The sequence below is a fragment of the Chlorocebus sabaeus genome, chromosome 8 (genome assembly GCF_047675955.1).
Source record: "Chlorocebus sabaeus isolate Y175 chromosome 8, mChlSab1.0.hap1, whole genome shotgun sequence".
NCBI classification, from domain to species: Eukaryota; Metazoa; Chordata; class Mammalia; order Primates; family Cercopithecidae; genus Chlorocebus; species Chlorocebus sabaeus.
This window is the reverse complement of record NC_132911.1, coordinates 27,268,277-27,283,607: the sequence shown is the minus strand read 5'-3', so window position 1 is coordinate 27,283,607 and position 15,331 is coordinate 27,268,277. Positions and strand designations below refer to the sequence as shown.

The following is a 15,331-nucleotide window of genomic DNA, read 5'->3' as shown; positions in this document are numbered from 1 at the left end:
GCACAATTTTTTTTTGAGATTCATCCATATTTTTGAGTCTAATGTTATTTATTCTTTTTGACTGTGGGTGTGCCACAACTTGTTTATCCATTCTCCTGATGATCGACATTTGTTTTTTTTTTTTTTTCATTTCTGGCTAATTATAAACAAATCTATGAATATTCTTGTACAGTAATTTTTTGGATCTATGTTTTTATTTCTCTTGTGTAAATTCCTAGGAGTAGAATGGCTAGACTACATGAAGGTGTTTGTTTAACTTTTCAAGAGACGATCAAACTGTTTTTCAAAGTAGTTATCTATCAATACCTGTGAAAAGAAGGGAAGAGGAAAACCAAAGGAAAAAAACACAGTGGTTACATAATTTTACATTCCCTATAACAGCGTATGAGAGTTTCAGTTGCTTTACATCCTTGCCGACACTTGGTATGGTTTTCTTAATTTTAACTCTTCTATTATGAGTGTAGTGGTTTTAATTTGCGTTTCCTTGATCACTTGATAGGCGTTAATTTTTTTTTTTTTTTTTTTTTTTTTTTTTTTGAGACAGAGTCTCGCTCTGTCGCCCAGGCTGGAGTGCAGTGGCCGGATTTCGGCTCACTGCAAGCTCCGCCTCCCGGGTTCACGCCATTCTCCTGCCTCAGCCTCCCGAGTAGCTGGGACTACAGACGCCCACCACCTCGCCCGGCTAGTTTTTTGTATTTTTTAGTAGAGACGGGGTTTCACCGTGTTAGCCAGGGTGGTCTTGATCTCCTGACCTCGTGATCTGCCCGTCTCGGCCTCCCAAAGTGCTGGGATTACAGGCTTGAGCCACGGTGCCGGGCCGATAGGTGTTAATGTTGACCATCCTTACACATGCTACATATTCTTCTGTGAAGTATCTGTTTAAACATTTCACCTGTTTTTGTGGACTATCTTCTTCTTATTGAGATGCAAGAGATATTTACATATTGTATTTATAAATTATTTGTCAAATATATTCTCCTAATATGTAACATACCTTATCATTTACTTAAATAGACCTATTAATGAGCAGATTTTAATTTTGATAAAATACAACATCAATATTTAATGGTTAAGGCTTTTCTTGTTTTAGCTAAGAAATCTTTGTCATTCCAAGTTCGTGATAGTATTTTCCTTTATCTAGAGACTCTGTAGTTTTAACTTTTATATTTAGGTCGTGATCCATCTCAAATTAATTTTTGTGTACGTGATGAGGTAAACATCAAGATGCACTTTTTTCCCATATGGATATCCAATTGTTCCAGCACCATTTTTTAAGAATTTTTTCCTCATTCATTTCTTCTGGTGCCTTTGTAAAAATGCAGTTGACTATTTATTATTAAATTCATTTCTGACTCTGTTCTGTTCCATTTGACTATCTGCTTATCTTGACATCAATACCACACTGTCTTGATTATAATATCATTATAGTAACCAGCAATGTAAGTCCTCCAAATTGGTTCTTTTTTTCAAGATATTTTTGTTTTATTTTGCTGTTACTATTATATGTCCTTTGCATTTTCACGCACATTTTATCATCAGCTTCTCAATTTCTACCAAAAAAACAAAAATCAAAACAACACATGCTGGAATTTTGTTTGGGATTACATTGACTATAGATCAATTTGGGTATAGAGATATATCATCCATGAACATGGTATATCTCTCCATTTAGTTTGGCTTTTAAAAATTTCTTTCAGCAATGCTTTTCAAGTTTATATGTAGAGATTTGTTTATTTTATTTTTTAAGACAGGATCTCAGCCTGTTGCCCAGGCTGGAATGAAGTGGCATGATTTTGGCTTACTGGTGCCTTGACATTCTGGGCTCAAGCAATCCTCTTTTCTCAGCCTCCAGAATAGCTGGGGCTACAGGTGCATGCCACCACACCTGGCTATTTTTTCTTTTTTTTTTTAAGAGATGAAGTCTCGCTTTGTTGTCAGGCAGGTTGTAAACCCCTGGCCTCAAGTGAGCCTCCTGCCTCAGCTTTCCAAAATTTTGGGATTATGGGAGTGAGCCACTGCACCCAGTCCATATGTAGAGATATTAAACAAATTTTGTCAAATTTGTTACCAAGTATTTTATGTTCTTTGCTGATCATGTAAGTGACAGTTCTTGAATTTCATTTTTAAAATTTTTTTGTAGCTAGTATATATACAATTAACTGTTATATATTGACCTTGTAGGCTTTGATCAAAGTTTATATTTTATTAAAAGTGAGTTTTTTTGTAAGCTCCTCAGGAATTTCTTTATTTGTAAGTAGAGAAAATTTTACTTCTTCTTTTCTAATTTTTATAAGTTATCTTTACTTGCCTTATTTCACAGGATAGGGCCTCCAGTACAATGTCGGCTGTAAGTGGTGAGAGTCAATACTCTTGCTTTGTTCTTGATTTTGGAGAGAAAGCATTTGGTCTTTCACCTTTAAGTGTGATGTGAATTAAAGGATTTTTAAGAGGGCTTTGTCTAAGTTTAAAGTTTCCTTTGATTCCTAGGTTGCTGAGAGTTTTAATTATAAAATATTAAATTTTAACAATTATTTTTTCTGTAGTTATTGAGATGATAAAATTATTTTTCTCCTTAACTCTGTACATATGATAAACTATATTGACTGATTTTCAAAATGTTAAACTAGCATAGCATTCTTGTGGTAAGCCCCACTTAGCCATGGTACATTATCTTTTTTATGATGACTAAATTTGATTTGTTGGCTGCTAATTCAATTTGTTAAGAATTTTTGCATTTATATTCCTGAGGATTATTTGTCTATGATTTTATTTTCTTGTACCTTACTGGTTTCGTACTCTTTTGAAAGAGTTTGTTTAATGTTGGCATTATTTATTTCTTAAATGTTTGAAATAAATCAGTAATAAAACCAACTGAACTTGGAGTTTTCTTTAGGAAAAAGTTTTAAACTATGAATTCAATTTTTAAAATATTAATGGAGATTTTCTTTTTGAATTAGTTTCTGTAATTTTTATCTTTCAAAGAATTTGCCCATCTCATGTAGGTTATTGAGTTTGATGGTATAACCTTGTTCAAAATGTTTCTTTGTTATCCTTCACTGTCTGTTGATTCTATAGTGATGTTCCCTTTTTCATTGCTAATATTGTTATTTCTTCCCTTTTTGTCTTGATCAGTTTATCTAGGGGTTTCTTAATTTTATGTATCTTTTCAAAGAAGAAACTTTTGATTGTGTTGGTTTTCCTTATTTTCTTTTTTCTATTTTATTGATTCTGGCTTTAATATTGTTTTCTACCTTCAATTTATTTTGAGTTTAAATTTCTTTTCTCTTTCTATCTTATTAAAGCGGAAACATATATCAGTAAGTTTTAAATCTTTATTTTCTTCTATACTCATTTAAAACTCTAAATTTCCTAAGCATTGCTTTATCTGCATCCAACATATTTTGGTATGTTATGTTTGCAATACTATCCAGTTCAAAATATTTTCTAATTTCCTCTGTGATATTTTTTCTTTTTGATCTATGGTTATTTAGAGGTTATTTTTAATTGCTAAGAACTTGTGGATTAAAAAAAAAAAAGGAAGACTTCATGAATTTGCATGTCATCCTTGTACAAGGGTCAGGCTAATCTCTGCATCATTCCAGTACTAGTCTATGTGCTGCTGTAACAAGTACTTGTGGATTTTACATATATCTCTCATTTACTGATTTCTAATTTATTTCCATGTGGAAAGAGTATTATCTGTGCAATTTAAGTCTTTTTGAAATGCATTGAGACTTACATTATGGCTCAGCATATGGTCTATTTTGGTTAATACCTGATGTGCCCTTGAAAACAATGTATGTTCTGGAGTTGTTGGTTATTGTGTTCTGTAAATGTCAATAATGTTAAGATAGTTAACCTAATTCATATCTTTTCAAATCTAATAGATTTTTTTTTAGTCTATTTGACCTATCACTTCCTGAGAGGGTAAATTTTGTTGTTGTTGTTGATACAGGGTTGCTCTAAAAACTATAATATACATTCTTAATTTATCATAGCCTACCTTGCATTAATATTTTTGACTTATTAGAAGTGAGTATGATACAAGATATTCCACTTATCCACTTCTCTTTCATTGTGCTACTGTTACTGCTCATTTTACCTTCGTATGTCATAAACCCCACAATGATGATTCTCCCTTTAACAACACATGTTTTAGAGAAATTAAGAAATAAAAAAGTGTCTTTATTTTCATCACTACACTAATGAGGAAAGAAAAAGTCTTTTATATTCATATACTTACCATTTCTGGCATCTTTCATTGGGGAAGGGGGTGCAGAACCCAACTTTCTAACTGATATAATTCCCTATTTCCTTTCAGCCTGAAGATCTTCCCTTAGCACTTCTTTTTATTGTCTCTGTGTGTGCAGGTCTACTGTTGAGAACTTGCTCAGCTTTTACCTATATAAAAATCTTTTATAGTCCATCTTTGTGCTTTCCATGTCATATTTAAGAAATACTTGCCTAACTGAATAGGTTTTTTCCCTGTTGTTTATTCTAGAAGTTTTATGGTGTTGCCTTTTACATTTAGATGTATCCATTTTTAGTTAATTTTATGTATTTTGTGAGGTAAGAATCAAGGTTCATATCATTTCTATACAGTTGTTCCAGCACCATTTGTTGTGAAGATTATCCTTTCCCCATCAAATTACTTTGGCACTCTTGTTGAAAACTGATTGACAATATGTATGCAGATCCATTTCTAAATTCTCCAATCTGTTTCATTGTCCTATAAGTATCTCTCTGTAATAACACTACATCGTCTTGATTATTACAGCTTTTTAAGAAGTCTTGAAATTGGGTAGTGTTAGTCTCCCAAGTTGGTTCGTCTTTTAAAGAATTGTTTTGGCTCTCCTAGGTCCTTCGCATTTCTAAACAAATTTTAGAATCAGCTAATCAATTTCTACAAAAAAAAATCTGGATGGAATTTTTCTTAGAATTACATTGAATATATATATTGATATGGAGAAAATTCAGATTGTAACAATCTTGAGTCTTTGGTTCATAAACACGGTATATATCTACATTTATTTGGATCTTCCCTAAAATCTTATAGTAATAGTTTTATAATTTTCAGTCTTCTAAATTTGAAGTTATACATCTTTTCCAAATTTATTACCATTCCACATTTTTGATACCGTTGTGTTATTGCTTTTTAATTTCAATTTCAAATTCTGCCTTGCTAGTATATGGAAATTAATATTTGTATATTGACCTTGTGTTCTGCAGCCTTGCTTACTCACTCATTACTGCTAGTAGCTTTTTTAGTAAGTTTTCGGGAATTTTTACACAGATAATCAAGCTGTCTTCAAAGATAGTTCGATTTCTTTCTTCATTTTCAATCTAGATACCTTCCTTTTTTCTTTTACTTTCTTTATTGCATTGGTTAGGATCACCAAAGCATGGTTAAATAAAAGTGGTAGAAGCATACATGTTACCTCCTTTCTGATCTTAGGGAAAAACATTAAGTCTTTCACCATTAAGTGTAATATTAACTATAACAGTTTTGGGGGATGCCCTTTATCAGACTGAGAAAAGTTCATCCTATTATTGTTTCTCTGTGAGTTTTTCTTTCATGTAAATAAATTTTGAATTCTTTTCAAATGCTTTTTCTGTATATACAGAGATGATTGTATTAGTTTATTTTTACTAATGTGGTGAATTACATTTTTATTTATTTATTTTTTGAGATAGAGTCTCACTCTGTAGCCCAAGCTGGAGTGCAGTGGTACAATCTCAGCTTACTGCAACCTCTGCCTCCTGGGCTCAAGTGATTCTCATGCCTCAGCCTCCCAAGTAGCTGGATCTATAGCTGTGAGCCACTACGCCTGGCTAATTTTTTGTATTTTAGTAGAGGCGGGGTTTCACCATGTTGCCCAGGGTGGTCTCGAACTCCTGAGCTCAGGCGATCTGCCTGCCTCAGCCTCCCAAAGTGCTGAGATTACAGGTGTGAGCCGCCGCATCCAGCCTACATTGATTTTTGAGCATTAAAACAACTACAAGGCTTATCCTGAGATAAATCCCACTTATGACATATTATCCATCTTCAATATTGCTGCATTTGATTGGCTAAAATTTTGTTTAAAGCTTTTACTTCTATATTTATGAAGGATATTGGTTTATAATTTCCTTTTCTTGTAATGGCTTTATTTTATTGCAATTTGTATCAGGTTTTGCTATTAGGGCAATGCTAGACTCAGAAGAAGTTTGGAAGTGCTTCCTCCTCTTCTATTTTCTGGAAGACTTTGTGTAGAATTTGTATTATTTGTTCCTTAAATGTTTGGCAGAATTCATCAGTGAGCCTATTTGGGTGTGGAGTTGTTTTGTGGGAAGGCTTTTACCTATAAAGTTCATTTATTTCGTAGTTATATTAATAGCAATGGAACTATCCACATTATTTCTTCTTGAGTGAGCTGTGGTAGTTTGTGTTCTTTAAGAACTTTGTCCATTTGCATGTAAGTTGTCAACTTTATTGACAAAGTTGTTCATAATATTCTGTTACTATCCTTTTAATGTCTAGGATTTGTGGTGATGGTCTCACTCTTGGTAATCTCTGTCTTCCCTCTTTTATTTCTGATTAGTCTGACTAAAGACTTATTCATTTGTTGATCCCAATGAATCAGTATTTGGTTTCATGAGTTTTTCTCTATATTTTTCTATTTGCTTTTTCTTTAAATTCTTATCTTTATTATATCTTTTCTTCTGTTTATTTTGGGTTTAATTTGTCCTTCTTGTATTAAACTTTAAGGTTAAAGTTTAGGTCATTGATTTGAGAACTTTCTTGTTTTCTAATACAAATGTTTAATGTCATAATTTTCCCTCCATACTCTACTTTAGCTGTATCACACAAATTTCATATGTTATGTCTTCATTTTCATGAAGTTCAAAATATTTTCTAATTTCACTTGTGATTTTTTTATTTGAGTCATGAGCAGCTAGAAGTGTGCTATTTCATTTCCAATTATTTGAAAACAGTAGTATCTTTCTGTGCTTATTTCTAATTAAATGCCACGTGGTCATAAAACATACTCTCCGTGATCTGAATTCTTTTACATTTGTTGAGGCTTGTTTCATGGCTCACGTCATGTTCTACCTTGGTAAATATTTTATCTGCCCTTGAAAGAATGATCTTCACCCACAGCTGGTGCAGTATTTTTCCCATATTATTAGGTCAGATTGGCCGACAGTTATGTCTTCTATATCCTTACTGATTTTCTGTTTATTTATTCTATCAGTTATTGAGAGAAAGATGCTGTTTTTTGTCTTTGTTCCTGTAGTCTAGAATAGCTCTTACTCTAGAACTACAGTGGTTTTACTTTTAAGCTATGGATTTTCTGGTGTCTCAACTGAATGCATGGTGCTGTTTAGTAAGGCCTAGCTAGTCAGACCTCCACAATTCCCCACTGCTGTATACCCATCAGCATCTCTAGTCAGCTCACAGATTTTTGCCCCACAGATTCAAGCTGATACATCACTCAAGGGGAAGTCTGTGCAGATATCTGAGCTCCTGTGCACAGCACAGTACCCCATCCAGTTCCAGCTGCCTTGGAAGCCCCAAACTCCAGGCACCATTTCTTCTTCCCATGAGACCATGGCTCTGTTTGGGTTCCACTTCTCTGTGTGGTAGTTTGGAAAGTGGCCCCGAACAGGAAGCTAAGGTGAATCTGGAACTAGCCTTTTCTGTAGGTAGTACAGTGTGGGGCAGCTAGTTGCAACTCAATAGCTATTTGTTGAATGAGTGAAGGAATTCAATGGGATCCGCACACTGCCTATTAAGGTTTTAAAGGTGTCTACGTCTGGAAGAAGGGAAGCCTGTGAAGCTGAAATAATGATGATGATGGATGATGGGGAACAAGCAAGTCCCAGGTTGTAAACATGGGGAACAAGCTTGTCTGGGGGTTCAGAAGAAGAAGAAACCATCATATTACACATCTGGGTAAAATCATGTGAATATTCCCTTTCTCCCTTTCCCTATGGGGAGCTCTGTTTTATCAAAAGGCAGAGTGTTGGAAGCAACAGAGTTGGGGTTTAGCAGTGGTGTCCAAATATTTTAATCACATCCCCCATTAGTAAAATAAAAATTCAAATCATCTTCCTAATATAGGTACATTTATTTATTTATAAATTATTTTCATGTATCATAATTGGCTAGTGTCTCAAGGCATAATATGCACTTAAGGTGATACTTACATTAAGGATAGTAAACAAATTCATTCTCAAATTATATTCTTGGTCATCCTGGGCTTTATGGCTGGCTTTATATCATATCCGATTATGTGAAAACAAAGTGTGACCTAGAATAGATGAAACACCTTGAGATGTTCTAATATTTAGTAGTTTGTTCCTCACTTCAGGGGATTTCATTGGACACCTATGTTGGAGACCTTTGGCTTAGGGAAAAGGCCTTAGGGAAGTCAAGGGGCCTGGCTGAGGTCAGCACCTGGCTTCCTTTGAGAAGCTGCCAACTCTCCCAGCTAGAAGCACGCTCCTGCTTCCATCTCCTGCACTGCTCTCACAGGTAGTGTTAGTAACGAGGCAGCTGGAACGGGGAAAGCCAGCAGCCCTCAGTGTGAAACCTTGTCACAGCTTTGTCACTAGCTGGCTCTGGGACCTTGAGCAAGTTGATTCTGTGGATCTCAGCAATCTCAGATGCAAACACAGGTCTCATCTAATTTCCAATCCCATCTTTCTGTAAGAAGTGGCTCAGTATAGCCGCTTCTAAAAATCCTGACCACTTAACATCTATGTGGCCTTGAGTGAATGAGTTAGCTTTTCTGAGCCTTGTTTTCTGATCTATAAAATGCAAACACACTTTGCTTGTGAAGATTAATTGAGATTATATACATAAATCAAAAAACGAATATTTTTCTATATCTCCTGCACCTGTGGCTCTCAAGTTTGTTTTTTTTTTTTGAGACGGAGTCTCGCTCTGTCGCCCAGGCTGGAGTGCAGTGGCCGGATCTCAGCTCACTGCAAGCTCCGCCTCCCGGGTTTACGCCATTCTCCTGCCTCAGCCTCCCAAGTAGCTGGGACTACAGGCGCCCACCACCTCGCCCGGCTAGTTTTTTGTATTTTTTAGTAGAGACGGGGTTTCACCGTGTTAGCCAGGATGGTCTCGATCTCCTGACCTCGTGATCTGCCCGTCTCGGCCTCCCAGAGTGCTGGGATTACAGGCTTGAGCCACCGCACCCGGCCGGCTCTCAAGTTTTATATGGGGCGTCAGAATCCATGGGAAACTGGGTGAAATAAACGTTCTGCCCCGACATCCTCACACCCCGTCCCACCCCATTCCTCCCATCCCACTGCATCCCTGATTCTGAATCAGAGTTTCTGGGGTGGAGGCCCACAATCTACATTTATTTATTTATTTATTCATTTATTTAGAGATGGCGTCTCACTGTGTTGCCCAGGCTGGAGTACAGCGGTACAATCTCAGCTTACTGCAACCTCTGCTTCCCGGGTTCAAGCAATTCTCCTGCCTTAGCCTCCTGAGTAGCTGGGATTACAGGTGCCGGCCACCCTGCCCAGCTAATTTTTGTATTTTTAGTAGAGATGGGGTTTCACCATGTTGGCCAGGCTGGTCTTGAACTCCTGACCTTGAGTGATCCACCCGCCATGGCCTCCCAAAGTCCTGGGATTACAGGCATGAGCCATCACATCTAGCCCGGCAATCTGCATTTTGAGGGACTCCTGCCTGCTTGCACTGCACCAGCCTGTGTATACCACCTGCCACATCAAGTACAGAGTCTTGCACTTGCAAGCGTTCAAAAGAAAACAAAAGGGCAAGACAGGAGAAAGCAAGCAAAACAAAGGGCCTGTGCTCCTGCAGGTCAAACAATCCCCAGCCAGGCTACTCAGCACACCACCCACAAGTCAAGGCTTGCCAGCCCAGCCTAGCCCAGCCCTGCTGGAAAGTTCGCTGTGGTCAGACCATGTTTTTCAGCTCTCTGCTCTCCTCTCCCATGGCTCTGTTTTGACAGGTGTATCCAGGGCTGGCGCAGCAGAAGTTGTCAGTTCAGCCCTGGCTAGGGACGAGTTGGAGGGAGGGCAGAAGGCTTGCCCAGCCCCCTGTCCTGCTGGGGTTGGAGAGGTAGTGAGGTCGCCGGGGTGAAATGAGTGAGCCGGCCTAGGGTTTTTAGAGGCATTCAAAGGACATGGGCCAGGTCTGTGGCTTCCAACAAGCCCCTGCTCTCCTTAGAAGGAGCCCAGGCAGCCTGGCGCGGTGGCTCACTCCTGTAATCCCAGTACTTTAGGAGGCCGAGGTGGGTGGATCATGAGGTCAAGAGATCAAGACCATCCTGGCCAACATGCTGAAACCCTGTCTCTACTAAAAATACAAAAATTAGCTGGGCACGGTGGCACATGCCTGTAGTCTCAGCTACTCAGGAGGCTGAGGCAGGAGAATCGCTTGAACCCAGGAGGCAGAGAGCCAAGATCACGCCACTGCACTCCAGCCTGGTGATACAACAAGACTCCATCTCAAAAAAAAAAAAAAAAAAAAAAAAAAAAAAAAAAAAAAAGGAGGCCCAGGAGTGACTTCAGGGCTTTGCAAGTCTGGTGGGGATTAAAATCATCCCAATGGTGAAGGCTCGGCTTCTAATCTGGGGACTGAAATTCTACTGGCTGTTACCACTCAATGTGGGTTCAGACTTCACTGGGGCAGGAACACAAGAAATATGTGGTAAGAGGCCTCCTGAGGATCCTCACCAATAGGAAAGTAGCCTGAGAACTGGATCTACCACTAGCCAGAGACACCAGACCAGAGTTCCAGCCCCAGATGTGCAGCAAACCCCTCCACTGCTCTCAGTCCTTGGTTTGTCCCATGAGAAGTCAGACTTGAGCCTCAGACCCCCCTGCCCCCGATCCCTCCCAGTTCTCACAGTTCAGGGAGTGTGAAATGAGACATGCAGGGGCTGGTGTGCTGGCCACTCACCTGCAGAGGAGCACGGAGCACACCCACTGTGGCCCAGGAGGCTCTTCACCCATATATAATAAGGACCACCTTGACAATGGCTGACGTTTATGGTGTGTTGAATATTATCAGGTGCTGCGGATATCTCAGGTGTCAGTAGGGAGGAGGGACCTCATGCTACACACTACAGAGGAAGCGGTGAGGTCCATGTGAGGCAGCCATGTTTGGCCCCATCCTCACTCCCATGCCCTTTTGCTCACTTCCTCAACTAAGCACCAACTCACCAAAAAAAAACAAAAAAAACAAAAACAAAACCCAAAAACAAAAAACAGGGCCCCAGGCTTGCACTAGGTCACATTTATTTTGCCAGTAAGTGAAGCTGCTGTGCTGACTCACAGAGGATCCAGCTATCCTCTTCCGTAATCCGCAGACCCTGCCAAGCCAGGCCCCTTGGGGCAGGTCTGGCCTGGTCTCTGCCTCCTTTCCTGTTCTATCTCCTTGTCTTGGAGACAAAAGCCAGAAGCAGGAGGTGTCACTCACATGTCCAGGCCTGCCCTGTTTTCTAATCTTGTTTTAGCCAAAGAGCTCCAGGGCCAAGCTGCAAGATGCACGGGGCTTACCATTTCCCGCTCTGTTCCTGCTCTCTCCAGGTAATTCCCTCAGACACTCTTGGTCCCTGGCCGAACTCAGTGTTTCGAAAATGAGGTTAGACCCAACTCCACAGTGAGATCGAATTTCTGGGGGACCCTTGTCACTAGTTCTCCTTCAGAGGCTCACCTGGAGGGCAGCCCTGAAGGCATCATGCCCCCAAGTCAGGCAGAAAGGACTCAAAGACACCTCGCTCCTGGAAATAGCTGTTTACTGAGTCAGTAATACTATGCAGCATGGTATTATCATATGTGGACAGGAGAGTTACATGGCCATGGGGTGTGCGGTGCAAACCAGTTGCACATCCAGGACAGTCAGGAAGGTGCAGAAAGGCTTTGGGCAGGGAAGAGCTGTTCTCTGGGTCTGTGTTGGGAAGGAGAAACTCTATGCCCTCACCCTGGGTGGGACGGGGGGTCTGAATCTGTTTGAACATAAAGGCAAAGCAGTTTTAGAGCAAAGTAGCCAACAGGAGACCTCCACCCTGCGGGGTGACTTCCCAGCGCCCCGCTCTGCCAGTGTGTGCCGGAAGTTGGTGGGTGCCAAGGAGTGATGACACGGGGGGCCTCTGTGGGTGTCCAGGCCCTTCCCACTCCTAGCCCAGCTGGCTGCCCATGAAAAGAGGGCTCGGGCCATTGTGGGTCCTGGTGGGACAATGTCAGCACGCGGCTGTGATCAGGAGAGCTGAGTGCAGGAGGTGAGAGCTGCCCTGTTGCAAGGGGTTGGCCCTTCTGCAGCTTGTTCCTCCCCACCACTCCAGCAGAACTCCCTTGGGGAATGGGGCAGGCCAGCCTCAGGGACAGCAAGGGAGGCAGCTGTGCAGAGAGAACCTTCTGGCCTGCCTCTGTCTCCCATCTCCACTCAGGCCCAGTGTTTCAGGGCCTACAGAGTGCCCCCGTACAGATGAAACTCCTGCTTGGATTCCTTCCAGGCTGCTCCTGAAGGGCAGAGGCAAGGATGAATTGAGGAATTTTCTGGACATGTAAAGAAATAAACGTTGAACTTCTCAGGGGGCGCTGTGTGCAAGGCCAGAGAATGTCGGCCTCGTGGCCCCACTGTGCTGTGACAGACAGGGACAGCTCCCGGGTGTGCTGTTCCCTTGCTTGTGGGGAGGGTCTGGGGTTGCCAGGTCCACTTTGCCTCTGGAGTTTTGGCAGTAACACCCACCCGCAAAGGTTTCCTTGGGGCTTTTTAACCCCGGGGAGCCCTGGGAAACTGCTGGTCAGCATGGGTGCCCAGAGACAGATGTGAGATCTTCCTCTCGAGGTAGCTGCCTCCCTGGCAGGCTCAGTCACGGGAGAGGGGGGTCTTCCTCTGCCCTCTCCTCCTGCCCAGCCAGGGAAACCCAGTTGGCCCACCTGGCCAGCAGAAAAATCTGTGTATGTGCATGTATATATGTGTGTTTGTGCGCGCGCATATGTGTGTGTGTGCATGTGTGCCTGCATGTGTACGGTGCACGTGTGTTTATGTGTGCATGTGTGTGTGCATGCATGTGTATGCATGCATGCGTGTGTGCCTGGATGTTCTGCATGTGTGCGTGTGCATGCATGTGTGTGTGTATGTGTGCATGCATGTGTGTGTGTGCATGTGTGTGTGCATGCGTTTGTGTGCATGTGTGCATGCATGTGTATGTGTGTATGTGTGCATGCATGTGTGTATGTGTGCATGTGTGTGTGTGCATGCGTTTGTGTGCATGTGTGCATGCATGTGTATGTGTGCATGCATGTGTGTATGTGTGCATGTGTGTGTGTGCATGCGTTTGTGTGCATGTGTGCATGCACATGTGTGTATGTGTGCATGCATGTGTGTATGTGTGCATGTGTGTGTGCATGCGTTTGTGTGCACGTGTGCATGCATGTGTATGTGTGTATTTGTGCATGCATGTGTGTATGTGTGCATGTGTGTGTGTGCATGCATGTGTGAGTAGGGGCTGCTTTCCTATGGTACAGTTACTAAGGGGGAGCCCAAAGCTGCAGGGTCAGCCCTGGGGAACCCCCTCGTTGGAATCAGAGGACCACAACTGTCTGTAGGTGAGCCTTTCTGGAGCCTGGATCTGCTCGGTGCCCCTCCGGCATTCTGTGTGACAGTGTCTCCACCCCAGCCCTCCTCAGTAGAAGCTCTGGCTTCCTGGTGGGCCTGGAGGCCCAGGGAGACCAGGGGGACCCTGGATCCCTGGTTCACCCTTAGGCCCCATGGCTCCCCGCTGGCCTGGTGACCCTGTCTTCCCTGCGATCCCCGGTTTTCCCTGAGGCCCTGAGGGCCCTGGAGACCCTGGGGGCCCTTCTGGCCCTGGGGGCCCTATGTCCCCTTTTGGGCCTGGCTGTCCTCTTGGCCCTCCTGTTCCAAAGCTGCCCTTTGAGCCTTTGAGGCCTGGGAACCCTCGAGGGCCAACAGGGCCCCTCTCTCCCACAGGTCCGGCTTCTCCAGGTTGCCCCTGAGGACCCTGGGATCCCGGGGGGCCCAAGCTGCCGGGGTCTCCTTTTGGGCCTCTGCCGCCAACAGGCCCTTTCACGCCCATATCTCCTTTGAGTCCTCTTGGTCCTGGAGGGCCGGGGGCACCTGAGGTTGGAGAGAAGATGGGAGAGGTCAGTCTTTGAGGGGCTCCCCACCCGAGGCTCGCCCACGAGCAGAGCGGGCACGGCGACAGCCTGAGGGCTGGACAAGCCCAGCAGACACTCATCTCTCACTGCAAGGCTTGCCGATAGCTCCACACACACAATGAGGTTAGGGACCGAGGGGCTGGTCAGCTTCAAGAAGGGGCCAAGGTTGTCCAGGATTGCCTGTCCTGCTCTGAGGCCAGTCTGACCTCCTTCTCATGCATAGTCTTTGACCACTGTATTCACCCCTACCCCACCCCCATGACTTCTCAGACATTTGGGAACAGGGTTGGAGTCAGGTCACATGGAGAAGAAAACCAAGAAAGTGTGGCATGAGAAATAGTTGTGTCCCACTGTGAGTAAGCAGGCACAGTGACAGCCCAGAAAAAGGTGAGTACCTCCAGGAAGCCCACCCTGATCACCCAGCCTCTTCACTGAGCTCTTAAGGCTACTACGTTGTGAGTCTTTTCATTGACACATAGAAAGAGAAGTCACCGCACAGTGAAAGCGAACACTGGATACTATCTGGCGGGCCCTGCTAGACTGTGCAGCCCCAGGAAGATGGCAGGAGCCACGGCTCACATCCCAGCCCTGGACACAGGGAGCCTGGCATGCAGTCAGGAAAACTCAGTATGTGCTTGAAGAGGGTGATTCACCAAGCAGCCGTGGACCCTCCTTTGAGCCTGGCTCTGCATGAGGGCCTGTGGGAGATGCCAAGATGAAGATACGGCCCTTCCTTAAAGAGCCCTGTCTAGCGCCCAGGACAGGGGTCTGATGACCTCACGTCCTTCTGGCTGTGTGGGTCTGAGAGTCTCCACCCCTCATAGCTGTGCCAACCCTGAGGACACAAGGCAGAAAGTGGGCCTCTCGGGGGAAGGGATTCTGCATGCTGGGAGCTGGGAGCCCTCCATTGCCGTATCCAGTTCTGTGGCACAGGCCCCTTCATCCTGGCAGATGCTACCTGAGCCCTCTGCTGTGCCCCTCTCTGTTTTCTTCCCAGAGTGTTTCTAAGTGGAGCAGAGTCAGTGAATACGTCCTCTATTATGACCTAAACTGGAAACCAAAGCCCAGACAGAGCCAGCCCCACCAGAGCCAATAAAAACCTTCCAGTCAGTTCCCTGACACCACCTGCCCTTGCCCACTTCCCGCCATGGGGATGTGGCCCTGCATGGCTCAC

At 43.1% G+C, this 15,331-nt stretch overlaps 1 protein-coding gene and 1 non-coding gene across 2 annotated transcripts in view; both read right to left on the bottom strand.

The window, feature by feature from the left end:
• Nucleotides 1-3,528: 3,528 nt before the first annotated feature.
• Nucleotides 3,529-3,632, bottom strand: LOC119618957 (U6 spliceosomal RNA). Its single transcript, XR_005235301.1, has one exon. It is a non-coding gene; the product is annotated as a U6 spliceosomal RNA (small nuclear RNA).
• An 8,122-nt stretch (nt 3,633-11,754) lies between these two features.
• SCARA3 (scavenger receptor class A member 3) overlaps nt 11,755-15,331 on the bottom strand; it is a 45,025-nt gene continuing 41,448 nt past the window's right edge. Inside the window, exon 6 of the mRNA XM_007962000.3 lies at nt 11,755-14,116. Coding sequence (XP_007960191.3) covers nt 13,665-14,116 — 452 coding nt within the window. The 3' untranslated portion in view covers nt 11,755-13,664. The remainder of the gene's footprint in view (nt 14,117-15,331) is intronic.